The sequence below is a fragment of the Melospiza melodia genome, chromosome 22, assembly GCF_035770615.1.
Source record: "Melospiza melodia melodia isolate bMelMel2 chromosome 22, bMelMel2.pri, whole genome shotgun sequence".
NCBI classification, from domain to species: Eukaryota; Metazoa; Chordata; class Aves; order Passeriformes; family Passerellidae; genus Melospiza; species Melospiza melodia.
The window spans coordinates 9,658,625-9,685,942 of NC_086215.1; the positions used below are offsets into that span (position 1 = coordinate 9,658,625).

At 42.2% G+C, this 27,318-nt stretch overlaps 1 protein-coding gene across 7 annotated transcripts; it reads right to left on the reverse strand.

Moving 5' to 3' along the window:
* Positions 1 to 622: 622 nt before the first annotated feature.
* On the reverse strand, positions 623 to 27,318 carry TSC1 (TSC complex subunit 1). Of its 7 annotated transcripts, none has more exons than XM_063174655.1 (23): positions 27,235 to 27,318; positions 20,027 to 20,089; positions 18,815 to 18,991; positions 17,864 to 17,967; positions 17,098 to 17,250; positions 15,324 to 15,468; positions 14,142 to 14,296; positions 13,768 to 13,841; positions 12,176 to 12,354; positions 11,570 to 11,679; positions 11,229 to 11,352; positions 10,725 to 10,840; positions 10,424 to 10,496; positions 9,020 to 9,118; positions 8,360 to 8,927; positions 8,096 to 8,139; positions 7,404 to 7,570; positions 6,364 to 6,546; positions 5,902 to 6,012; positions 5,292 to 5,414; positions 4,154 to 4,341; positions 3,886 to 4,047; positions 623 to 3,613 (listed from the first exon to the last, which is right to left on the reverse strand). In XM_063174655.1, exons 3-23 carry the CDS (start codon positions 18,918 to 18,920, stop codon positions 3,133 to 3,135), a joined length of 3,465 nt encoding a protein of 1,154 aa, XP_063030725.1. In that variant the 5' UTR covers positions 18,921 to 18,991; positions 20,027 to 20,089; positions 27,235 to 27,318; the 3' UTR covers positions 623 to 3,132. The 7 variants fall into 7 exon arrangements, with proteins under 7 accessions (XP_063030725.1, XP_063030729.1, XP_063030727.1 ...); XM_063174659.1 differs by lacking the exon at positions 27,235 to 27,318 and adding an exon at positions 27,093 to 27,179 and having other exon boundaries at positions 623 to 3,610; positions 10,725 to 10,837; XM_063174657.1 differs by lacking the exon at positions 27,235 to 27,318 and adding an exon at positions 27,093 to 27,179 and having other exon boundaries at positions 10,725 to 10,837.

Here is a 27,318-nt window from a genome sequence, read left to right on the forward strand (position 1 = left end):
TAAACTGCTTTGAGCAATCTTTTAAATATTAATTTATTTCAAGAAGAAAGAAAAAAAACAACAAAAAACAAGCAAACAAATAAAAAACAATGAAAGACCAGAACCAGCGAGAAAGTGCCAGTCTGGGAAAAAAGCAAAACTAGAGAACAACCTTACCTCACTAGAATAAAGTGGCCCCAAAATTCCTTGTGGTCTGAGGAAGTGTCCTCATGTATGCCCTGTATGGAAGGGAAAAGCACAGACAAAGCCAACTCCTGACAGCAGCCCCAGCTTTGCAAACAAGGCTCTGACATTTCCAGCTATTAATTTCTCTAATCACTGTACAGTCCTGGCCTGCAGGAGCAAGGCCATGCAGAAGCTCACCAGCAGATCTGCAGCACTGAACTGTTTGCAGTTCATTTATGGATTATGCTGGCACATTGTTGGTGAGTTTGTTTGTCACAGAAGGAAAAAAAAGGCTTTGGCTCCATGCAGAAAAATGAGCTTCTAATGGTGAATCCTGGGCAAAGGGGCAGCAGCACTGACCTGCCCTGGACTGTCCCACCTGGGAAAATGTTTGGACACTGAACTCCCTTCCATGTGTTTGGTCCCAAAAAGGTCTGGCAGGGAATTTAACACAGAGTAGTGCAAAACAATACATTTTATTTGTTCACAGTTAAACACAAGCAACTGCCTTGACATTTTAGAACATTCTAATAAGGACAGCAAAACCTCCTTTTGGTTTAAGTTCTCTTTAGCTTACGATTGTACCATTTCCTCGTATTTCATATTTATGGCATTTAATGTGGATTGTTTAACATGCTTACAAAGAGTGAGGCAGGGAACAGATTAACTTGACAAAGACAGCAATTTTAGATTTAACTAAAAGCAGTCAGTTAAAAAAATCTGTTTCCACTTCACTGATGGGACCCCTTCAAACAAACTGCAAGTTAACTACATACAGCAGATCCATGATTTTTAGACTTAGGAAAGAAAATTGCAAAATTTGTTCCTCCATAATCTTTGTGGTCCATAAACAAACCTAAAGTGGTTTCCATTACTATCCTGGTGCTAAAATCCTGTTTAAAAGAAGAAAAAAAGCCACCTTACCAAAGAGCTTGCGTTGCTGCCAGGGCATTTTTGTGACTGACACAAAACCTGCCTCTCCTGGGAACGCCAGACCCGGGCTTGGCAGAGCAGGATGGGCAGGAGCTCCTCCAGCATTCCCAGCTGAGCTGGCCCATCAGGCCCTTTGTGTGCAAACCATTCACTCCCCAGGCTGGGATCCAGTGGGAGAGGGGCAGGGAAGCTCCAAATCTCACCGAAACACGCGCTACCACGTTTGCTACCACTACGTCTGAGAAAGCCTAAAGACAAAACCAGGCTGCCACTTACAACCAACTCTCTACTCTCTACTCCATGCAGAGTCAGCTTTGACACAACCACTGAAGTTCACCTCTACTCTCAGAGTTTGGACTGACCAACTGAAAGGACACGGAGAATAATTTAAGACAGGCGGAAATGTATTCAGACCTTGGAGTTACGGAGGAGGCGGGAATGGAGGACGAGTCCTGTCAGCCATGAGCTGAGCTGCCCTGACTGCCTCGCTCCCAGCTGGGCTAAGAAGGGATTTGAACTACAAATGCAAGTGTGCTTGGACTTGATTTCTATGTGAGGTGGTTCTTAAACAGCAGCTGCCACCCACAGAATGTTTAGGAGAAGAGGCCACGAGTGATGCAGGGGAATTGTGAAGCCTGAACCGTCTGAGTACACCTGGACCCAGCCACGTGGGACATTTAAAACAAGCACTGCCTTCCTAACAGCAGGCCCTGCTCTGCCACGAAGGAGATTGAGTCTGACCACTGACAAGGCCTGATCCCACAATCCTCCTTCACAGAAGGCTCAATATTGACTTAAAACATGATTAACACCAAAAGGCTTCACACCAAGATTCTGATTTCAGTGTGAGCAGGATTCCTCCTCAGCCTTGTCACCTAAGGAAGGAGGATGAGGGTGAAGGGGAGAGACCTAAAGCCAAACTGACACTGCTGAACTCAAAAATGTGCTGCAATCTGAGTAGGAGGGCACTCAAAGCAAACCATGCTCTCCAAGGCAAGTCTGAAAAGGTATTGCCAGGAAGAATGAAGCCAATTTCTTGGACTCAAAACATGGTGGTCATGTTCAGATCACGAACAAATGAAGGAGGGTGAAGCAGCACATTTCCCTGATTAGAGAAGCAAATCCTCCTCTGCAGATCTTCATAAACTTGGAATTCTACCTCCATGTTCTGCATCCTCTCCCTACTTGAGTAAAGCTTCCTCTTCCCTCTTCTCCTACCCCAAGTGCTTTCACATACAAACCAGGGTGAGGTCAATCAGGCAAACACTTCAAACACCAAGAAGATCTGAAGCTGGTGTTTTAACAAGTCTTCAGCATTTACGGTCTCTTCTGCATTACAAGCTCCAGTTCCTTTTTGTCTGTTCAAATGTAACTTCCCAGGAAATGTTAAGGACAATATAAACAATGATCATGAATTAGGGTGAATGAATCATTTTGCAGAGGTACAACGTTCTTTAAACATTTGGGTATTCAATCAGACTCCAACTTAATGAAGGTTGGGCTCTGAGGGATGTGGGACAGTGGACAGGCAAAAATAGAGAATGCACTGGAAATCCTAGTGCTGCTTCTTTCCAGGATGAAAGGAACCAAAGTCACCTGGACAGGCAGCACAACCAACTGCTCTAAATGGGAAGCTTGCAAAGAAATACAAAGCATTCAGAGTAAACTCACAAACGTTAATTTGGCCTCATATTGCACTCAAGTTCATAAACGCAGCCACTCAACTGGGGACAGGGAGAAAGGGAAAAAAATACTTGCAAATGCTAACAGTTGTCCCTTCGAATTAGTACACGCTGCTAAGGACTGAATTTGAGAAAGAAGCAAGAGTTAGGCTGGGCATTTTCAATTCCAGACCCAAAAATCCACTTTGCATTCATTCAGCAGCCTCCTTCCGTTCCTGGCCATCGATCCTGCTCCGCTGCATGAGCCACTGCTCAGACCAAAGAAACATAAAAGCTTTTAGTTAAACTTGCACTCACGCCTCCTGTTCTATGCCAAGAATATGAAAATAACACTGATTGACTATCTTCCTCTTTAACTGTGGTCATGATGAGTTTCATTGTAGTCCATGATATGAAGCTGTCCAACACTGCTTTCCTGGAGCTTAGGCGAGAGGTTTCCGGGGCTTGGAGGGGCCTTTGACTCCATGCTTGGATCTTTACATAGTTCAGTCTTTAGGGCATCAGACAGCCTGTTGATGCTGACCCCCTCCTCATCACACTGGCTCTCACTCTTGTTTCGAAATAATTCTCGTGCCTTCATTCCAAGGAAGCTCTTGGAGCTGGGGAGTGAACCTACAGTCAGTGGGACAGTAGTGGAGGGCTCCAGCAACACGGATGTCTCCCAGCGACTGCTCAGCCTCTGGTTCTGGGGTTTTTCTGGGGTGGAGAGCTCGCTGCTGCTGCCCCCTTTACTGCTACTGCTGCCTCGGGTGCTGGGAGGTTTGGTCTCTCCATTTCTACCCAGTGTTTCTTCACTGTGTCCTGCTGTGTCTTCATTACCACAATCCAGCCTGCTGGGGAAGAGAGAGGACACAGTGTCAGGAAATCACAGGAATTAAACAGTGGAGAGGGAAGTGCTGGCCAGGGCAGATTGCTTTGATTACTTTCCCTTTCTGCCTCTGGGTATGTACTTGAACAGGTTTCCTTTCACAATTCTGGGGCAAAGCAGGAGAGACAGGGAGTAACCAGATGTGTCACACACTCAGCTTTGCACATCCACTGTTTTTAAGTCCAAAATTGACATAAACCCACATTAGTCCTGCAGATTTCACACCACCACCCTCACCTTTCTTCTGCTGCTTCAGCTGCTTCTGTTTTATCATCTTCAAGTTTTTTCAGTAGACTGCTCTTCTCCAGCCGCCCAAACAGATCCAAGATCTCCAGCTCAAATGCCTGGGTGATTTTTTTCTGAGCTTTGTACCTGCTTTCTACTGCCTGCAGCTGACCCCTGAGCAAAGAGAGAAACCAGAATGTCCAAAATCTCCAGATTCAGCCTCAGCTGTGACAGTGCATCTGTCAAAGCACAGCTAAAATGTTACATAGGAAGCTCCTACCTTGCTTGGATTTTAACATCTTCCAGGTATTTCTTTTGCTCCAGGAAGAGGTGGTCCTTTTTTGCAAGCTGAGATTCCAGTTCAGCTATCCTTTTCTGGGAAGCATCGAGCCTTTGGCTTTGCTGCTGAACACACAACTTTGCTTTCTCCAGTTCTTTCCGAAAAGCAGCGTGCAACATTTCAACCTCCTCGAAGCAAACAACACAATGGTAAAGTCTAATTTGATCCTGTGTTATTTTTATTGGTGTTTAGACATGTTTCTGATGTTATAAATAGGCACATTTTAAAGCAAGCCAGAATAAAAGCAGCATTTCTAAAAACAGATATAGAAAACCAGCCCTGATGAAGATGTACACTATTAAAATAACTACACATCACTGGAATTTATTAGCACATTAATGTTCCTTATGAAAACCTCTTTTCATCAAAGCAACTCTTGCCAGTTCTGCACTGGATTAGAGTACACAAACTCTATTTTAAATCCATTTTCCAACAGGACCTTCATTAAATACTAGTAGAAGACTTTTTTTCAGTATACTATTCACCTTCTTTAATTATGTGCTCTCACGCAGGAACAGTTATATTGTTGTGTAATTTACTTGCTTCTAATTAAAAAAAGGTTCCTTTGAAGTCAGGAAGTAAAACCATATGAACCACAGAAGTTTCAGTGAAGTTACTGTTAACTTTTAATAGGAAAATGACTGAGTGGGAAGGCTGAGATGCTCATTTTGAAGTAACGCCTCAAAAAACCCGTAAAATCCTTGTTAAGATCTTTCCACAAATTCTGGCACTACTACCCTGCATTATTTTACCAACAATCTGCTGTCATTTGAGCACAGTAAAGTCTTGGCTTTTGGAAAAGAAATTGCTAGAATTTACATCAGTTGGCTAAAACAGACCCCAGGTGTACCCCAACAACTCCTCCTTAGCTTTCAGAAGGGGCACTGAAAATATTCCTCAAACCCACAGGGCACAAAACATCTGAACAGAAGATCAAACATACAATCAAATCCCTGAAAATCAATTTCAGAACAAAGAGTCTGTTAAGATACAAAGCCTTTCCTTCTGAACTCAGAGCTGGGAAGTGCTGGATGATGACCTCAAGAGAAGTCTCCCCAAAAGTCCTCTGCACTGGTACCTTTGTAGTGTCTGTGTGCTTGTGCTGCAGCTGCTCCAGGTACAGCTCATTGACCTCCCCAAGAACCAGCAGCTGCCTGTTCAAGAACTCCATCTGCTGTTGCACTGATTCACTGTTGGAAAGCTGGGAAGGGAAATGGAACAGAATCCAACATTGGGATGAACAGTTCAGGAGAGTCACAGCTGACAGGCACTCTGGGTATTTTTATGAAGAAGGGAAACAAAGGCTAAAATCCAATGCTTCATAAGTAGTTAAGTGTTGAATAAACTGTTTTCATAAAGAACTTTTCATTCCATTTAACTTATGATATAAACAGTATCTCTCAGTTGTCAAGATTTAGCAGAGCTTTAATACGAATTCATAATGCTCAATCTGCAAATCCCTGCTGTGGAAAAAGCCAAAATAAGAACTTCCAGAAGCCCTTTAACTGAGCTTAGAGTTTCTTCACCAAAATTTTTCTGTGTTGTTTTTGTGTAATTAAATATCAGACTCTCTGGAGCTCAGCACAGGCTTCTTTCAGATCAAGAAAGAAAAATCACCTGATGAAAATTATCAGATAAAAAATAATCAGAAAGACACAAAGGGACCCTGGGAACACTGACTTTCTTACCTTTTGAGAAACTTGGCTAAGCAGCAATTCAGTGTGACACACCTTGTTGTTTGCCTTCTTTAACTCTAACCTCAGATCTGCTATCATGTTCCTGCAGTCTTCCAGCTTGGTCTGTTCAAGTGACAAAAAAATTACTCAGGGTTCTGAAACTTCACTAAGGACAGCAAGGGCACAGAGCTGGGAGGCTGCAAACCCCCAGCACTGGAAATCAAGTTTTAACTGACCCCTCCAAACCAGCTAAGAACCTGCCTTTTCCTATTTCCAAGATGAAGACAGGACAAAACAGAACTATAAAAGGATAACATTAAGTGAAACACTTTCAATTATGCACTGTCTTATTCTAAATCAGGACAATATCTCCAATAAAAATGTGCAGCTTTCTCTCAGGTATTTCATGCCTTGTTACAAAGAAGGTTATTTTTAAAACCATTAAGTAGACAACAAATTGTTGTTGCTTCATACCTGCAATTCCTGGCTCTGGTTGTAGAATTCCTCCCGGTCGTGCTGCAGCTGTCGGATCTGGCTGTGAAGCTGAGCCACAATATTATCATGTTCCTCCTGAAACTGGTGGTACCTTGCCTGTTCTTTCTGCAGACTCAGTTTCAAGGCCTGGATCTCCTTTTCCTGCAGTTTCAGCTGATCTTTCTGTTAAGAATCCCACATGAGGCATCAGACAAGACACCTGCTTAGCAACTAGGATATCTATGCTCAGCCAAGCAAAGCTGTCATTAGCAGCATGCAGGAAAACACTTTTCCACACACACACAATTTTATACAGAGCATTTTCTCAAGGCTTTTGGGGTTTGGCTTGCTTTTAGCTGAAAAGGAGATGAAATGGTGATAAGGGTGGACAGGCTGAAAACTCACAGCCACATTCAAAGCATGAATGAGCAACCGTCTATTTTTCCACTGCCTCTCATGCTTTCAACAGGGACTTGAGCTTCACAGCTGAAGCAACAGTCCATCTTCCAAAACCTACTTAGAAGTTTATTTTTGGCTCTTGTAGTTAATTATCAGAAGGTGAAACTGTTGATGGAATTAGTTATAACATGAAAATATATAATGAAACACACCTAAATCTGTACTGAGACATCCTTCAGTGTACTTATATCTTCAAATTCTATCACAGTGAACAACTCTGGGAAACAACACTTGAGTTTCCAAAGCTTTTGCTATTAGTCCTCATCTGAGGAGCAAAAGGACAATACTTTATCAAATATGCAGTAAGGTGTTTAGGCATTGAAAACCACTCCAGTAACAGGGAAGCTGGTAGGGGTCAAGCAGGAAGGATTCAGGTGCCTGCAATCAACTCCAAACTACTGACATTAATAACAGCACACAGAACCGGTGTGTGTGTCACTCCACAAACACCGACTTCAATAAAGCAACAAATGAGGCTTCTTTGTTAATTGAGTGGTACCAACAGACACCAGGCAGGCCAATTAACACTTTGAGCAGCACCAGTGTGTCTCAGGCACTGGTGGAGCTGTGCCCCTGCTCACCATGGCAGCGTTGTGCTCCTCCAGGGCCGTGGCTTTGATGACTTTGCGCAGGAGGCGGCGGTTGCGCAGCGCGTGCTGCTGCCTCTTGAAGCGCTCGTACAGCAGCTGGTTGTGCAGCAGAAGCAGCTGGTTCCTCAGGGTGTGAATCTCATCTGAGGGGGGAGAACCTGCAGTGGGACACACAAGAGGTTACTGAGCTGCACTCTCTGCTTTATTTGATCTCCAACATAAAAATCATAAATGTTTTTCCCAAAGCAATGGATATATGCCTCAAATGGATTGCTCCTTTGATTAAGGAAAAAAAGCCAAGCCATCATCACCACAAAAGTCTCAGAGCACTAAACTAAGACACAGACTCATAAATAAGCAAGAAAAACGATCAGTTTTAGATTGAATGAGCAGTGAGAAGGTGCAAGGATCTGTCAGATGACCAGCAGCACTCTGAAACTTAGCAAGGCTGAAATGGTCAAAAGCAAGAAGTGTCTAGAATTCTGCACTTTTCAAAGATGAAGAAAGCAGCTCATCTCTCTGGAACACAGCTATTTGCTAAGCAGATAAACCATGACTTAGTGGAGGGCATCATCTTTCTGCAGCATTAGTTAAAAACCCACAAGCAAAAAGTATGCAGGTCATTGTTTAAGCAAGTCTAATAATAGAGGAACAGATTGCCAAAACATGAGAAATTTCCTCACCTCCAAAGTGAGTCCAGTCAGCAGATTTGCTTGGCAGAGACAATCTGAAAAAAGAAAATTCAGCATTAACAGGTAAGTTTAAGTAAAAAAATGGAATGTTCACCTCAAAAGAGCTTATAGCCTGGTAAAAGTACAATTAAGGTCAGTTGGTATAAAAAGATTAGGGAGGAACTGTGCAGCTGCTTTTTTGGCACCGCTTAAAATTAAACCAGCACAAAAAAGAGTAACAATAAAGTCTGCAAAGTAAGATTTTCAGTCACCTACTTGTTCAGCTCCTTAGTGTGTGCATCTGCTCCTTGCTGAATCAGCCTGTCCAGCACTTCCACGGGAGAAGTTGAGGACATACAGTCTTCATCCTGGGCTCCCTTGGCTTTCTTTAGCAGCTCCTCAGTCTTCTTGCCAACAAAGAGGTAGGCAGTCTTTGGTAATGCAACCTCAAAGAGGTGCTCATAGAGGGGAGGCTGCCCACTCCCAAACACCACTCTCCTGTGTGCTGGTACTTTACAAGGGCTGGGAGTGAGAATACTCGGCTCCCCAGAGGTTCCTTCCCTGTTCCCAGCAGGGCTTTCCCCAGGGCCTCCACAGGGCTTGTCTATGGGAGTAAACGTTTGTTTGGGTGTTTCCCGTGCACCCTCAGGCCCAGGCTTGTCCAGAGATGTTAAAGGCTCAGAGGTCTGACTGTGTCCCTGAACACTGGAGGCTGCTGAGTGGGTTTTCTTCTGAGAGCCTGACAGACTTTCATTTGTGCGGTAAAACGGGGAGTCAAATCCTCCTCTAGGCACCATGTGTTCAGCATCGGTGGTGATCTCGGAGATCTCTTTAGATATTGCATCTGAGGAGAGGGGGAGCACCATGATGCATCTGGCATTTCAACAGGACAAACATTTCCTTAACTAAGATGTAGGTAAGGAGGGCAGACATTACCTTCCTCTCTGTCCTTCTCAGCGCTATCTTCAAACGACAAGCCACCTAGAAACTCTGGAAGATCACTTAAGGTTACTGAACTTTTACTACTGGGTATGTCTGAAAAAAAACAGAAAACAAAAATTTAGTTGTACAGGTGCTGTTTTCTCCAGTCTTAGCAAGCACAACACAAGTCTTACTGCTGCAAGGTCCTCAGAATAAAAGCCTGTCCCTGCTTCAGATGCTTCCTCAGAGGAGGAAGGTATCTGACTGTTCCATTCCACATAGAAAACAGTTCAGAGATCAGTCACAGGTTAGTCCTGATCCCAAAATGTAATTTTGTAAAGTTAACATTTGCTATTGCACAACCTCTGTGAGGAATAATGCGTTGTTTGCAATTTAATCCATTAAATAAATAAAATAAGGTGGCTCCTGTGCATTGTGACTGCTGCACTTCCACATTAGCATTAACCTCCCCTTTAGCTTCTCAGCTGGCTCCACAAGCACACAGCACCTGCCTGAAAAAAGGAAGTTTAGCAATCTGATGTAATACAAACTTGCCAATATGTGGCTACTGATCAAAACTGAGACAGCAGCTGTGGGATACACACTGCAGGACAGAAATCTCATGCTCAGCTCAGTCACACATCAGGAACTCAGTAAAAAACTTTGCTTGCTCATAACTTGGAATTCAGAATATTCAGATTCCAGTGGTACTACACAACTACACCACAGAAAACCAACTTTAGATTTCACTATCATCTCTACTTTGAAGATGGTTAAGATTCACAGCACAGAAGTCTCAAATACAGTTCCAAAATCCTTTCTGTCTGTCACATAGGTAGATGACAGGAATGGAAAACGGAACCTACATTTATCTATTAAAAGTTGAGTTCCTCAACATACTCATTTCAGTATTCCATGGGACTTTAAAATAGGTTCAAGTACAGCAATATAATTGTAGATAGAAAACAAAGTTTTTCCAGAGGCCTTTAAGAGGGAGCATCATATCTATCCTTATGTGCAGCCTTACAGTTTGATCCACACGTGACAGATAACTTGATAAAGCAAAATTTAATATACAACTTGCTGCTTCTAATAATAATCCTCAAAAAATCAGCTTTTATAAAAATAAATATTCCTTTTCAGCCTTCAGTTTATATTTGCATTTTTACATATGCAAGAGAGTAAGGTAAAAAAAAAATCTCAAGCAGTTTCTGAACATGAATGGGTAAATTGAAATCAGAAGCATCACAAGAAGGTTTTAAGTTGAATCACAGGTTAAAACAGGATCCTGGAACTACAAAGAACTAAGGGGAAAAAAAGAACCTGTGGAAAAGGGTTTGGGAATTGGAACAAGTGTCAATAAAAACTGGAGTTGTTTACAATAGGTTGTAGTAATGGGGAGAGGAAAATGGAGTTTACCCAATGATTTATCGCTGTTTATGACATTTTGCTGTCGGTGCAGTAAAGGCCTCCCAGAATCTGGTTTGTCCTCCTGGAAAACAAAAGAAACCCAGAACTCATTAATTGCCTTAGATTTCATTGGCAACTGTGCAGCTGGAAGTGGCAATAGTTGTCTACATTTAGAAGAGTTTTTGCAGTGAAATGCAAAATTTTTTTATAAACCACCTACTCTGATTTTTCTTTCTCAGTTAAGGTCACTGCATTAAGGCAAGTCAATGAAAAAAAACCAGATTAGTTCAGCAGAAGAATTTTGTAATACCTTTTTAGGAGGTGTGGCAGCAGCTGAAGGGAGTGAAACATGCACAAAGTCATCTGAAGTGCAGGGTGGAGGAGGAGATGTGGCTGGTGTTCCCAAAGGTGTTCCTTTCCCCCCTGCTGAAAAGGAGCACAAGTTCTCTCAGCAGGCTCCCCCTTCCTCCTTTCAGCTGAACATTGTATGTGAAGAATTGTACATTTAAACACCTCATAGCATTTATTTCTTATCCCTTAAATTTCTTATCTTCTTAAATCTCTTTCAACTGTTCATCAACACAAAAGTGCAGTTTTCCAAAAGTTGTTTCAGATTTTGGCACTGAATTCACAAATTCCCTCTGAGTTTGCATCAGCACTGCTCTAGGTGAGGTACTCAGTTTGTAGGAGTAACCACTCCAGCTATCAACTGGCATGATGTGGCATTCCCATTTAAAAACTGCCAGTCAAATTTACAGCCAGAATTTCCAGTAAAACAAACCTTGGAGGCCTAATCCCAAACTGCAGCACGTACCAGATGTGCCAAAAGCTTTGCTGTAGGGTTGTGATGCAGACTGGGATGACTCTGATGGGACAATGCCGGGGGACGTGGGTGGTGTGGTCATACCACACACTGCAGAAGGGCTCCAGATGGTGACCTGGGCACAGAATAAAACACAGCAGAGCTCAGAAAAGGAACATGTGAAGCACCTGCATCCAGATCTTCACTCAGGAAATTCAATTAAATGTGAAACGAACACCAACTTCTGAAGGATTCACAGCACAGCTCAAAAACTCATGGATTTTTAAGACTGGCACAAGAAATTATGAAAGTGCAAAGAATGAAAACTTGCTGGGCTTCATCTTCTGCTTTACCTGCTGTGGCTCAGTTGACAGCCTCGTGGACTGTGGGCTCAGAATCTGAGGTAGCTGCCCTGGCATTTGTGATAGTGTTAACCGAGGAGTGGAATATGGGGTAGAAGTCCCTGAAAGTTAAATAAAAGGAAAAATCAAAATTCCAAAGCATCCAACACATCAAATACAAACCCATGATTCTTCTGGATAGGATTAAAGGTTTTTAATCAAAGCATTTCAAATTCATTCAAAATACACATTTGTAGCTAGAGATTTTTCTTACAGCCCAAGAAAATATCTGTTGAATACATTATACTACAGCTTTCTTTTTTTGTTGTTATTTTAGGGTAGGGAGGACAGGGGATGAAGAAACAATGCTGAGAACGTGCTGTATGTCTGCATAGAGAAAATATATCTATGTATTTATACATATATATGTTTTAATGATAGTATACATATACATATAGATAGATACATATACATATATATGTTTTAATGATAGTTTATTTTCTGGTGCCTAAGAATCAGACTTTTAAATGGGATAAATTAGTGCGATAATTTTTTTTTGTTCTAGGGCCAGTTCTTCTCCAGCAATTGGGTATTGATTAACCATCAGGCAGGTCTTACCATAGCTGCTCTGTATGTCAATGTAAGAGCTGGCACTGGGGTCAGTTTGATGATGTTTTGAGCTTGTGCAGAGTTTCCGAGACACAGAGTAATAACCATCTTCATAGGAGGCTTCTGCAGGGTCCAGGGAGATTTTGGCACATTCTATCACAACATCATGAGTTTCTAGCCTTTTCCACCTGCAGACAGTTTTTGGATCCAAAAGAGTAAGTTAGTCAATTATTGTTAAAAACAAGAGTTCCAGGAGATAGGGAGAACTGGCTTGTAGGACGGCTCATTTGTTCCAGGCAGCTTTGCATGCTCCCAGCCAAACTGGAACAAGGCACCAGACAGAAATTGCAACCAGATGACTTGTGAGAAGGGGTCTCAAAGAGGAGACAAACAGCTTTGACACAGAGATCCATAAAGGTCTGCCATGGAGCACTCTGGAAAGGAGGAACAGCACACGAAGACTTGGTTGATCCTGAGCTTCAGCAGCTGTAGAAATCAGCTCAACTACACTCAGATGTTGGTAGTCAAAATTTAGACATGCCAGCAGTGAGGGAATCTGTATTATTTAAGCAAACACTGTCTGCAATGCCAGTTTCAGATCTGTGTTTTTCCTCCCAAGTTCGGGGAATGTTTTTTACTAATACTACCTCCTTCATCCTGAGAACTACTTCTCACTAAATTAAACAGCCAGATTAGATCTGCCCAATATTTCAGGGGATGGAAATTCACTGCAAAGAAGAGAAAGCCCAGAAGGCTGTCTATGAAAGGCTGGGTTGCTTTGAAAAGTAAAATACTCTCTGTCCAAGATACCAAAAGAGAAGGCTTCCACTGGAAGGTTTGTGCCAATTGTGCTCCTGAGTGGTGCCACCCTCCCCCCTGCAAAATTGAGCATTGTGACATTCAATGGGTTCCCAGTTAGGAGTGATTTCCTAGTGGCTCTGAAAAGCAGGGCAAGAGCACTACTGTGCAGCAACAAGAGTCAAATTCTCCTCTTCAGTGGCTGGGCCTGTGGAGACAAGAGAAAAGCAGCAAGTGGTGCTGCTGCAGGCAAATGAGCCTATTGCTAAAGAAAACTAATACAGCTGATAATGTTAACACATACCTGTTAAAAGAACTGATCTGTTAAATGAACCAAAATCTAGGTACCAAAACAAGACACACTGAAGCCATTTTAAACACTTAAATCCCATCAAATACTTCAAGAAACCCAGGGAATATGACCCAAACCTTCAGGCAATGAAGCACCTCTGGCAGTTTCACTTTATTCATTATAGGAAAACTGTTTTAAATCTTTACGAGGATGTTTGATCATTAAGATAAAGTAAAGTAGAAGACAGATGCCATCCCAGACACAAAATGAATTTAGAGTCCCAACATTGTTGTTAATGACCTTTCACAACAGTTTCTGCTTATTCATCCAGCTGAAAGCTGGGATGAGGAAAGTCTACATGTTTACCTGGTGCACCTACAAATCTGGGTGGCAAAACACCCCCACACAAACCAATACTGACAGAAAAGGTTTTGCTGCAACCTTCTGAAATAACCCCACAGAAAGCTGCTCAATTTGAGCCTTTCCTAATAGCAGAGAGAACATATAATACCTTCGTGGGTCCAGTTCATGGTCCTTGGATCCAGTCACTAACTCTGGATGAATACGCACATGTTCCATCATTGGCTGTGAGGAAGAAGAAGGATTTGTTAGCAGTGCAGCACTTTGGATTGCACTAAAACACACAAAGCTGGTGAGTAAACTACTGATCCCAATAGTTCAGAAAGTTACATTTAACAGATAAGGTTAATACACATCACCACAGCTTCAGGAGTTCATCCCAACCGAGCTTTCAGTCAAATCACTCATTTTTATACTGTTTTGTCAAACGGCCCTCAGCTGAATTGACAAATTAACTGTAATTAATTGGAATATATAGCTATAAATTTCTTGCCTCAGATAACACAGAAATGAGCAGCATTCTACCTTGACTACTTCTTCAAAGGTCTCCAGGTTTTCCTTCATACTGTAGTGAGAGCGCAGAAAGGAGACAAAATTGCAAGGATACATTCCATAAAGACGATGAAAGAGAGAATAAACGCTGGCATGAAGATGGACAAGATAAATCTCTGCCACATGACCTGGAAAAAGTAGTTAGAATCTTTTTCATTACATTGGAGAAAAGAATAAAAGTTCTAAGAATGCAAACAAAGTACTTTTAAATTTGAAATGTTAACTGGAAGAAGTCTCCTGAGGTACAAATAGTCCCTATTGAAATTGTGAAGTCTTCTCAGAAGACAAGCAACACTTAGTGATCAGCTCATAGCAAACCCAGAATTTAAGATAAGGACCATTAATTCCAACCAGTGTGCTGTCATTCTCAAAGCACAGCTTTGTTTTTATTCAAGTTAAAACCTGAAACTCCTCGAGATAGTGAGCCAGAGTAAGACTGACTGGATGATTAAAAAAGGAAACCAAGGTTTGTTTCACTTTAAAAGGTAAAAACTAATAGCTTGCAGCCACCAAGAGCAATCACAGCAGACAAATCTCAGTATTCACCTCAGAAGTTCCAATCCTACTTGCAATGCAGAATGGCTCTCTAAATAGCAGTTCTATGTGCTTAACACAGCATTTGTTCATTCAGCCATGAGCCACACTCACAGATACTGCTGCTGTTAGACATCAGACCCCTTACAGCAAATTCAGCAAAGCCAGGGCTCTGAGAAAGCCAGTTTTATCAACCTTCATGACTATTGATAGTTGCACATTAAATTAAACTCTTATATATGTTGCTTCTTTTCTCCCACCCCATTTATATCTGGGAATATCAAATTCCCCAAAATCTGCCTGAAACATTAGCATTTTTCCTTCTCTCTCCATTAAGATCAATCTCTGCTTTTCACTGTCATCAGGGCAGTACTTTGGTTCAGTGAAATTTCATGCAGTAGCAGCACCACATGGAAGATTCTAAGAGACTTCTAAATTCTGAGCAAAGAACTCCCCCATGCTCTCAAAGAACAGAACAGCTTGTGGGTTTAACACATCATTTTCTGTGTTTAAATAATCTCAGACCACTAAGAGTCTCACAAAAGAATGTGCTCACCAACTGCACAAGAGTCACAAGGATACTGCAGACCACAACTGCATGCAACAAAGTTGAAATCTCACCTGGATTCTGCAAGCACCAGGCTGAGAGACGCCCAAAGATACCAAAGAAATCATGAAGGTACTGTTTGCCAGACTGAGGAATCATTGGCAACATGGTTATTAGCACTAGGACACCTGTGGTGAGTACTACTACATCTGTGTCAGTCTGCAAGAAGGGAAAAAACCTGCATTAGTTAAATGTGTTGAACTTAATTTTTTTTCCAAGGATGAAGTGAACATTGAATCATCATCATGGAAAAAGTTCTCTATTGAAACAGTTCCTCTGAAACCTACTAGAACTTAATGATCCAAGATTATTGAGTTTTTCATAAAGAACAACTTGAAGAAAAAATAGATTTGGGATTCTTGCTCCTACTCTGCTGCTTTTCTGTAGAAATACTTGGCTTAGTTAAAAAGGGAACATCACCACAGTTCCATAGCTGAGTAAAAACAATTACTGGTATGTGAAGCATCTTATGAGCCACCTTCCTTCCTTCCCACAGCTAGGCACACACAGCACTCAGAGGCTCAGAAACTGCAGATCTGATCAGGGTGTGCAAGGGTGTTGGCCAGTTACCAACACAGGGGTCAAAAGCTTTTCTGCTAAACCTGGCTGCTGGAAATTTCTCCCAGCAGTAATTCAAACAATGAACAAGAACACCTTGGCTTGTCCCACAAGAAAGGGAGGTGGCAGTACAAAATTTTGGCTGGATGAAACAGGAAGACAGAATCTGATTTTAGGAAAGGACATAGAAAATGTTCAAACTCTTTCCTTGCTTCTTCAGTTTAATGCACAATTTCCTTGGTAGCTCCCCTGCTTTGTCAGCACAGGGTGCACAGAGCACTGGGCAGGTGCTGCTGAGCTCTCTGGGTATCTCCCAGGAGATGGGACAGAGTTTTTAGGGATTTATCCTCCCCTGTGTGTCTACTCTCCCTCAGTCACACAAAACCTATCAGAGCACATTTCCTGTCCATCCCCAACCTCTGTCCACATCCCCAGAACTTCCACATCTCTGTCCTACTCCCAGCAGCTTTCTGACACACCTCATTCCTCCCTCAGTCACACTGCAAAGGACAACAGATCTTGTCAGGCACATCAGGAGTTCCAGGAACAGCAGCTGGAGCTGCTCCTTTGGCAGTTACAAATCTGTGGTGCTTTTGTTTTGAAAAGTGCTGGCACTTGACTGCATTGTGCATTTAAATGTGACTTCATGACTAATGTGGATTCCTCACTATCATAATAAATTCCATTACTGCCAATGCATTCTAGGTCTCAAAGCACTTTTCACTCCTTATTCACTGGTACAGTGCTGTACAGTATTATACCTGATCAATCTGCAGATGAGAGAAAAAACCCACAAAGCTTGGGAAAACAGCCACCTCCTTGTAATCAGTAGCTAAGAAGGGATTGTCTGCTAATTCCAAGGTAATTTCACCTGGGAATAGTCCATTGCATGGCCCATCTACACTGCAAGCAGAGGACACACAAATTCAAATTGCACCAGTGGGAAGTTACTGTATTTCTCATTAGATTCAAATTCATGATATCCACCAACTTCATCAAGGGTCCTCTTGTCTTTACCTTATTTTGGGGAAGTTTTAATAAACATTCCTAACTCACAGTGACAGTGGCTTTTAGAAACAAGATTGTCAGCAATCACAGCATCAGCACAGAGCATTCAGCTGATATTAACAGCACTGTGGCTTAGCTAAATGACATCAAAACAAGAATCAAATGCCTTGCATCTGTATGCAAGTTTACATCGGGTGTTTAGACAGCCCTGACAGTTCTTACCTTGAGACATTTGAGTAATGAAAGCAGGAGAGGTGCTTGAGAAAGTTTGTGTTTCCAAGATGGTTGTCGTCTTATCACATGTCCCAGCAGAGAGAGGGTGGGTAAACGAGTAGCAGCTTTGCCCATATAATCATTAATTTTGTCCAGTAGATGCTGACAAAGGATTTTTCAGAGAGTGGTAGAAAAAGAAAATTATTTATATTTAACTGCTCTATACCCTATTTCACCAGTCTACATTCAGCAGTTTGTCAATATGGAAATTATGGGCATTTTACAAATATACAAGCTCCCAGGGGAAATAAAACCCTGCAATAACTTTGAGACTACGGGTAGACAAATACAAACTATACAGGCCAGAAGCAGCGACTGCACTTTGAAATGTTTATAAGTAAATAATAAAAAAAAAAAATCTGGGCAGCAGCCAATTTGTAGTGCCATTTCCAATCTACTTAAAACCTCTACTTGCTCTCAAAATACCCAATTTGTTTTAGGCTAACACATCCTGCACCAGGAGCACTGTAAAGAGACAACATTAATCCTCTAACCCTTTGCTTTACAGAGGTTCTTTGATTAACTGGGTCAGTTTAAGCAACTCTGTAAGAAACAGAGACCTCTGAAGTTTTTTTTAAAGCTTAAACTACTCTTACTACAGAGATACTACATCTCTACAGCAAGGTAATTCTACACCAGTGTGGAACCCCTAGAGTTTTAATGGATGCTATTTAAAGGCTGCTAAAATCTGCCATAACAAGATTATTTTTTTTACCTTGTCATGAGGCTCTTGCAGAGTGGACAGAATATGCAGTGCCTGCTGAGAATTGGTTTCCAAGTAATAGTCCACCAGGTTGTTGACAAGCATAGGCCCACGGTCTGTCAGTTTGGGGACAGCAAGGAAAAAAGCCAAAGATATTCTCAATACACTAAAATGAAGTATTTGCTACAAGGACATTGCAGAAGTTTTAAGCAATTGTTACACAATTTCTAACATAATGCTTGGTGTTTAGGAGACCTCTGGGAAAATGAGACCTCTCAACCACATTTCCTGATTCCAAACCATTCCAGTGAATGCATTCGGCTCAGGGAAAGGAATCAGGTTTTTAAATAACAATTCCTGTCTAACCATAAAAGCCCACAGGGAGCTGAGCTGCAAGGGTGCTTTACCCAGTAAAGTGCTCAGGAGTGAGCTGATGTTCTCTCCCTTCAGCAGATAGAGAGCAAGTTCAGGGACAAGGACACTGGCAGTGCTCTCTGAAAAGGCTCTGTCAGCACAAGTGATGCCTCAACAGCAGCAATCACTTTTCACCAAGTCTCAGTCTGTTGTTTTGTTTGGGAATTGGATTTTTTGGTTTTTTTGCTTTTTTTTTAACAAAATCCCACTGGCTCCCATAATGTGGGTGACACCTAATTCCTTCTGGATACACTTGACAAAGAAAGTTTCATCAGCTCACACTTGAGGCTCTGCCTCAGGAAAAGCCAGTCATTTTGTAATAGAGTTTTAACAATTATGTAACAGACCTTCCAGGAGCCATGCCATTAAACAAAATGGACTGAAGAGAAGCCTCAATCCTTAAAGCAATTTCAAACCCAAACATCAAGAGTTTCTTTCAAGCTGCATTTGCAAAGACAGTGTTTGATAGGAAAAAAAGATCCTACATCATTCTACCTTTATTGATGTGAAAACAAAACCCTTCCCAAAACTACACAAAAGGATACATACCACAAATGAGATTATCTTTGAATGCAGCTGTTATATCTTCCAGGACACCCAGAATTGGAGAATCCAGCATTGAGAGGAGCTCACCAACATTTCCTTGCTGTGCCATGATGCACGTACTGACATGAATGTGGAGGGTTAAAACTTCAGGAAGTTCTTCATTGGTGTCTTTCTACCAGACTGGGAGAGAAGAGACAGCAGATGAGTGAACTTTTCCCTTTCCATATAAAAAAAAAAAAATTTCATCTCATCTCATCTCTCCTATTCCTTTTCCACATAAGTGCCCATTTAACACTGAGAAGATTGTGAGGGTTTCCACACCTGCAATAAAAGCTGTAAGAGTTTCCAAAAAGCCAATGAGTCATGAGCAGGGTTTTCTTCATGTTTTTCACAAAGATATTAATCTGTTTTGCAGAAGACCTCAGCATCTACACAGTCCAAGCATTATCTTACCATATTTAATTTGCTCTCCAGGTCAGTAAACTGAAGCTAAAGGTTTGAATAAAATGTAAAAAGCTGCCTGGAATCCCTCCATTCCTGAGTTCTTACAGCAACTCCTCCTCAAACCACCTTCCCAGTTCTTTGCACAAGACTAAAATCTGGAGAAAACACACACCTCCAGATCCTTCTCCACTCCTGTGACCAGGTCAGGAATTCACTGCCCTGGGCTCTGCATTGTTGCACTCTGAGAGATTTGGGTTTCAAGACTTTGCAGCTGTGGCCAGGCTGCAGTTGTTGGGAAACTGGAACAGGGCTGCTGCAGCTGCTGCTCCTGGGCAGCCTGAGCAGCACAGCACACTTCAGCTTCACTGGTGGGATTTGTGATCACAAACTGCAGTGCAAAACTGCAGAAAGTATTAAATGCAACAGTGTGCAGGTAACTATTGGTCAGCTGGAGCAAATCTAAGCCATGTCAGGCTTTTAAAATGGTTTTTCCCATCTACCAGCACCAGAGGGGTTCAGGTGTCACACTGACCTACCTACCACCAAATGAATCAGGTTTTATTTCATCCAGAAGAATCCTATACCAAACCTTTCCCAGTGGAAGAACAAATCTGGCTTTAGATCACACTTCATATTATCAGCAAGGGTTTCTTCTTCCCTCCCACTCCAAGCTAGAATACATTTTTCACTTCCCCCATGGAAGGCAAGACTGACACATACCAAGTTTAGATACAAAATTGTTTTTTTTTACTGCAGTTGTGTTTACAGCACCTGTTCTGTGGATGAGCTGTGCTTCTGTCTGCAATGCTGCCAGCCACACACCTTTCATGATCACTAATAAAGAAAAAACAGAAAGAGGTTAAGAAAAGGCACAATTTATTTCTTCTTTATCACAGCAGGTAAATGTTCAGAACATCACTAAGTGTTTTACACAGAACAGAAGAGCTGTGCACCCCCTGCATGAGAACAGTCAGCCCTCAGTCTGAAAACACCAAATGGTGCTGCAGTTGCTCTTTCCAAAGCTGTCCACAGGTTAAGCTGTGCAATTACCTCAAACTAGATGGTTTTCACAAGACCATGGTTTTGTACTGTGACCCTTCACAAGCTGCTGAAGTTTTATTTATGGCAGGTAGAATCTTACACAGAAAGGATTCCTCTTTATTCTGAACATACAGTAATTAATTTAAACCTTTAAATTCTATTCAAAACATCTTTAGCCATCAGCCAAGGACCACAGAACACTGCTCTGTTTTAAATAATAATAATGCTGTAATTGCCAGTTTAATAGGTACAGATAATGCTGTAATTACCTATATACATACTACTTTCTTGAATATTTATGTTTAACAAAGTCACTGGACAGCAGGAGTTAACATGTTCACCAGTAAACTTTGTCATTTGCAACACAGCACTCTGCAGTTGCAGAACTGCCCAAGGTCACTTTTCTTAGTGCCACCAGACATCAGCTTACTTAACCTGGCACTGATTGCAAATTCAAAGGTGATAATATGGCACCACTCTCCCAACTGGCATTTCAGTAGCAACAAACTGGCTGGAGCATTGCAGGAATCACCACTGCAGAACATAAAACCCCTCACCCTCAGTTTTCCATGATCATAACTGAACAGTCCAAATGAAACTCCAGGTCATGTACAAGCAGCCAGCAGAGTCTGATCACTGAAGTGTTTAGATTTAAATGCTATTTCCTTTCTAGTCTAATGCTGGCAAAATGCTAAACCTGCATTAAAACTGGCTGGTAGTGTGAGCAAGACTTGGATAATAACAGAATAGAGATTTGGGGTGAGGGAAGTTGCCTTTTACTGAAAGGAGAATCTATCTATGCTTTTCACAAAATCAGAGCTGGCATTTGTTGTGGTTTAGGATTTTGGTTTGGGTGTTTTTGTTGGTTTTTTACCCTACATTGTGCAGACTCCAAAGCTTCCACTCCTTCCTCAAAGCACTTGCTGTTCAGAAGACAAACAATGCTCAGAGAGTGGCACCATCCTTTCAAAAGGTTTAAAGCCACACATCCATGCAACCTAAGAAGTCAGCCTTCCACTCTGTTAATCATTTTGAGGAATGAACAGCTTTTTCCACTTCTAGCAATCATTATAACATTGAATTGACTCAATGACTGCATTTGCAATGTTGTATGGGGAAGCAGCTCACTCCAAGGAAATTATTCCTTCATTTCTGAGAACACATCTTTCAAACAGGACTTGCTGTGCCTCAGTTTCTATCAGGACAGTCTCAGCTATGGTCAAGCAACAGATTCACCAGCTTCCTAAGCAACATGAATTAGTTCTTTAAAGTATTGTTAACAAAAGAGATGCATGGCCACACCCCCAGAGCAACTGCAAGCAAAACCTGTTTTAAGAATTAAAGCAGCAGAAACACAACTCTCTGCTTTTTTACCCCATGAAAGCCTCGTAAACTCTCTTCCTTTAATCCCCATCCCATCCCAGTGAAAAAGAGTGATTTTTGTTTTATTTTCCTTGAGCAATACCATTATTTTGGACCAGATCTTTGTCACACCAGTAAGAACCTCAACAGCAGTTTCACAGATTCTGATATTGCCAGAGCAAAATCTGCAGCCTGGCGAAATCATAAACCACACTTTGGATGGGCTCTGGAAGTCAGGCTCATCAATTCCTCTGCAGACAGATGGGGAAAACCCCTGTTAAATGTTGAGTAGTAAAAGGATTTCAAACTTTGTGCCATTGTGGCTGCCATCAGATAAGGGTGAGGCTGATAAGGGAGCTCAGCACTGATAACACCACACACACGTAGGTAAGGGATCATTTCCCAAGCTCCCTGACTAAAACAGATGGCTGGAGTGACCTTGTGCCAATAAATCCAATAATCCATTATTTCAACTTTTCAATCATGCATTGGGACTTCTTTAAAATAGAGCAGTCTCCACACCTAAAGTATTCAAAATATGAATAAAAGCATTTCAAAGCACATCTGAAAATGGGGCAACGTTACACACAGGTACCTCATGAGGTGAAGTTTATCTCAAGTAACACCAAACCAGTCAATGCTGTCACCCCACTGTACACAAATGGTCACAACTTTAAAAAAGCAAATCACAGCTGTCTCAAGGTAAAGTAATTTTAAACTCTAAGTAAGACTGAGATGCTCCAAATCTGTGCCCAACACAAATGAACAAGCCAGGAAATTCCAGTAATAGTCTTAAATCATGTCACACTTTTTTCAGGCAGCTGAGTAAGTAATTTACAGGCAACAGGCTTTAGTCAGAAAGGTCCTGTTCTGCTCTGTGTGTCAGTGTGATTTATCACAGTCCCACCAGGAATTTGGGATGTGATTTCCAGATCTTGCAGATAAGCACAGGCCAGGTTAAGGGGCTGCCATCACCCTGTGGAACAGTCACTGACTGTCAGGGTATTTTGTATCTGGAATTGATACTTGCTGTGAACAGGACATCCCTGACACCTTTACAGTATCAGCAGCAGCAGGGCTTTATGCGCAAATACACAGTTACAAGATGAGCCTCCATAATGCTTCCATCCCCAGATATTGCAATCATCCCCTCATCAGAATTATTTCCATGTCCCTGCAGCCATTCTTGCAACTAACAGGATTAAAACAAATAAGTTTTCCATGTGATTTGACTCACTGACTCTTCACTAACTTTTAAAACTAGGTTTATACAAAAGATCCAAAGTGCTTGGTTAGTAAAGCATAGAAAAAAGTCTGTTTAAATACCTTTTAAAATGCAGCATTTTAATCTCACTGGAAAATATCACACCCACAGCATTTCTTATATTCAAGAGCCTTCTTTAAGATATACTTAGTAAAAAGTATTAAAGTACCAACACAGCTTTGGAGCCATCTTACAGAAGGAAAAGGAGAAGCCAACAAGAACCAAGTCTAAATTTATTTTAATTTAACAACACCAAACAGTTTAAGCTACAAACTCGAGACAAAGAGAGAGACTGCAGAAATATTAATTGGAAAAGGCTAAACAGAGAGAGAGAGAGACAGCAGAGTATTCCCAAAGATTATGACTTCTGTAAGTATTTCTGTCAAGAGAAGATGTTCTTCTGTTCAGGGTATTTTTATCCCAAGGCAAATGAAAAAGCAGCTGGTAGTGCCAGTTATGCTGCTCGCAGGGGAGGGGAGGAGGGGGACACCACAAACACACCCTCAGCCTTTGCTGCAAAAACCCCCAAATTCACACCAGGAGCACCTATTCTGAGGGAGGGGGACCAGCAGTTTTATCTCTCCTCATTAAGCAGAGTTAAATCCAGGGTGTGCCAGTAAATGGTTATTGCCCCTCTGCCCCCAGAGGAAAGGGGATTTCAACATCACAGCACCAGAAGCTCCAGATTTCCACTTTTCCATCTGATTTCTATGGCAGGTAAGGTCAGGTCACATCCCCAGGTACTGCTCTGGCAAAAGCCATGAACGAGGACAGAAGGATTTTACAGCAATTGTGCTCAAAGAAAAATTCAGATTGACAACACAGCAGCCCTTTTCACTGACATCTTTGAAATGTTGGTCATGAAAGGATTAAGCCTAACCCCCTCCCTTTCACCACACAAAAAACTGAAGCCCATTTTATGCTTCCTAACCATGCCCAAACTTACATTTCCCTCCCAGTTGAACTGAACATTGCCATTATACAAGTGACATAAGCAATGAATGAAAAGTTCCAGCAGGGAGAAAAACCACTGGTGGCATAGGAAAGCAAGCAGCTGATAATTCCCCTTTTCACCACCCAGAAATAATAAATCTAAACACTCTAAACCTCATTTCAAACTGATCACTACAACTGGCAATACAACCAATTTAATTTATTTATTCATCTTTAAAGAATGAAGGTGTCTGGCTTCTTCTAATAGTAAATATTTTCATGGTTATATTAAGATCTGATACTAGATTCCATAACTAAATTAGATCATTATTTATAGTTATAACTTGATATTACACACATTCTCCTCTATTTTGTTACAGGTGCTTAACTGATGTGGGAACAGGAATAGCACAAAAAAACCCAGCAAGCCCAAACAAAGAGAGAAAATCAGATTCAGCAATATTTAAGATTCTTTGGGCTCTATGCTGTGCTAATACACCACTGCTAATTGCTACTCATCACATTTCTGTCAGAGGAAAATTGTTTAAAAACAATCCATGTCACAAAAAGCCCCAAACATGGAAGGGCTGTCACACAGGAGCCAGGCTAACCAGCCAGCCACGAAAGGGAGTCAGGGATTATTGCAATTCCCCACACACAACTGCATATATTAATAGCAAATAAATAAATAAGAACAAGCCCTGGCTTTCTAGAACAATTTAATTAACACTACACACAGAAAGTCAGCCCAACTATGGAATCTTTTAAACTACAAACAGGTGATCAGAGAGCTCTGACTTGGCACTAACACAAGGACTGAGACTCCTAAATCTCTGCAGCATTTTTTTTTTTTTTGCCCCCAAGAGGAACCTTTTAAAATATTCACAGAGTTAGGCAGCAATTCAGTAAACCTTGAAACCACTGCAACCTATCTAATGTACTCATCAAGGCATTTTCAAACTGCTCCAAGAATGAAACCCAGCATTACACAGAACAACAGCAAATGATGTGTAACTGTAAAGTAAAAACAAAACATGAATAATGCCCAGCAAAGTGACAGCAATTCACCACTGCAAGAACTTTACTCTGGGTCTTAATGTGCTGCTCAAAGAAATGCTTCTGCTAAGAAAGGAAACATCATTAATTGTGCTCATTATGTTTATTAAACTACAGGAACATGTAACACCAGACACTAAGCTGTGACATTGTTAAAACACACACCTGTCTGCAATTGCCACAAAACCTGGTGCCTCCCCTGCTTCCACCGCTGCAAAGTGCTCTCATTATTATTTTTATAATTAATATTTCATTATCATTCATTTATTTCCTTATTATTGAAGAATCCCAGAATGGTTTGGGTTGGAAAGGACCTTACAGCTCATCCATGCTGCCATGGGCAGGGATAATTTCCATTATCCCAGGCTGCTCCAAGCCTCATCCAAACTGGCCTTGGGCACTTCCAGGGATCCAGGGGCAGCCACAGCTTCTCAGCCTCCCCACCCTCACAGGGAAGGATTTCTTCCTAATAAAATAAAATAATTCTTCCTAATAAATCAAAAGGCATCTTTTCCAAAGATCTATCAGTGTGTGTTTGCACCCTGCATGTGTTCCAGGCCACTCAGTTTGCACACAGGCTGAAGCACATCCCCAGCTCCTGTCAGGCCTGACAAGAAGGTGCCTTGGCAGTTGGAAGAATTTCAGGAATCAGGACAAGTCAACATCCCAGCAGTCCAGCTGCAAATAGAGCCAGCATTCATTTAAAGCTACAAATAGCTACTGAAGACAAATATTTGTCCAAACACCAAAACATCTGCAGTTGGCCAGTGTATCTCACATTAATAATGCCACATTTTAGTCAACATAAAGGTAACAAAGAGTTAAGGTGTCAGGATTAAACACAGCCAGAGATAAAATAATTTTAATTAAAGCTTATCTCATGACACATTAGATATTCTGACTGTATTTTCATGGTGTAAGTCCCTGCAATTCCCCACAAATGTAGTCCTGGGTGAACTGGGCTGCTACAAAACCAGAACAAATGAACAAATCAAAGCAAAATCCTTCACTCGGTTTTTTTACTGAGTAAAGGATTTTAAGCCCCTGATTTTATTTTAAACTTCAGCTGTTTCTGATAAGCAGAGTACCTGATTGCTGCTCAGCAAATACAACAGCAGGCAGATGGATTCCCAAGGTTTGCACTGATTATCAGAACTCCCAGAGTTTTCAAAGATTTACTTTCCAGTTGCTCATACATGTAAACTGAAGAGGGATTTTTTTCACCTAATGGGATCACTTCAGCAGCGCTTCAATTCTGACAGATTTCCAACAACTATCCCCAGAAATTAATGTCAGGAAACTGCAGGATCAGACCACACAAAGAATGAAAACCTGTATTAGCACCCACTGGAAGGTTCTCTGGAAACAGCAGCTCTGGAAAGAGTTCTGCACACAAACCTGATCCTGGTTTCTGGGTCATTTCCAGGGGTTTTGAATCATACATTCCTTTAAGGCACGTTCTTCCTTTCACTCACTGCCGTGTAAGAGATTCATTAAAAAACCCCAACCCCGAAGAGCAAGGAGAGAAGCTCTGCATAAACTGATAAAACAATGACAGAGGCTGCATCCATAGCAAACAAAGGGTGAAAACTTCAGAACTGCAGCCTTCCAAGTTCTTTGTGATAACAGGAAGCAAAATGTTTTATTGTAGAAGTAAACAACATCCTGACTTCACATTACCTACCCAGGAGCAAGGAAATGAGAAAAGCCTTCCTCACCGAGGAACAGACTTTAACAACTGATTTATTTAAAGCCCAACCCCGGACAAGGGAACCTCCTCGGCAAATAACCAAGGCAGGGGAAACCTGGAAATCGCTCCTCAGCCTTTGCAATGGGAGTGCTGAGCCTTTTTCAATAAAAATCACAGAATTAAAAGGGGGCTTTGGCTGGTGGGGGGACCCTGAGGGGGGGTAGGGGGGGTAGGGGCAGCACCCCGGAGCAAGTTTGTCTGGAAGGAAGGAAAGCGGACAGAGGGAGGCAGGAAAGGGGACGCAGGGGGAACATCACCCCCCCGCCTTCCCCATCCCCCCGACCCCTTCCCTTTCTCCTGCCGCCTCCTCCCCCAGCCCTTTCTCTCTGCTTCGCCGCTCATCTCTCTGCTCTGCCTCCTCCTCTCCGTCCCCGCGGCCGTCCCCGGTGTCGCCGCGGCGGTGGCGGCGGGGGGCGGCCCGGCGCACTCACCTCGCCCTCTCCTCCCCTCAGCTGTTTACCACTCCGGGCTCCTCCGGCCCACAGGGCGCCGCCATCTTGGCCCTGCCTCCCCCTCCCATCACAGCGCTTCGCCCCTCGGATCCCTCCGCCGCACAACCTAGTCCCGCCTCACCGCCTCGCTTTCCGCTGCCTGCCCGGCTTCTCTCCAGGTCCTTCCCCGCCCCGTTCACCCCTCCCGCCTCACGGGACGTTCCCG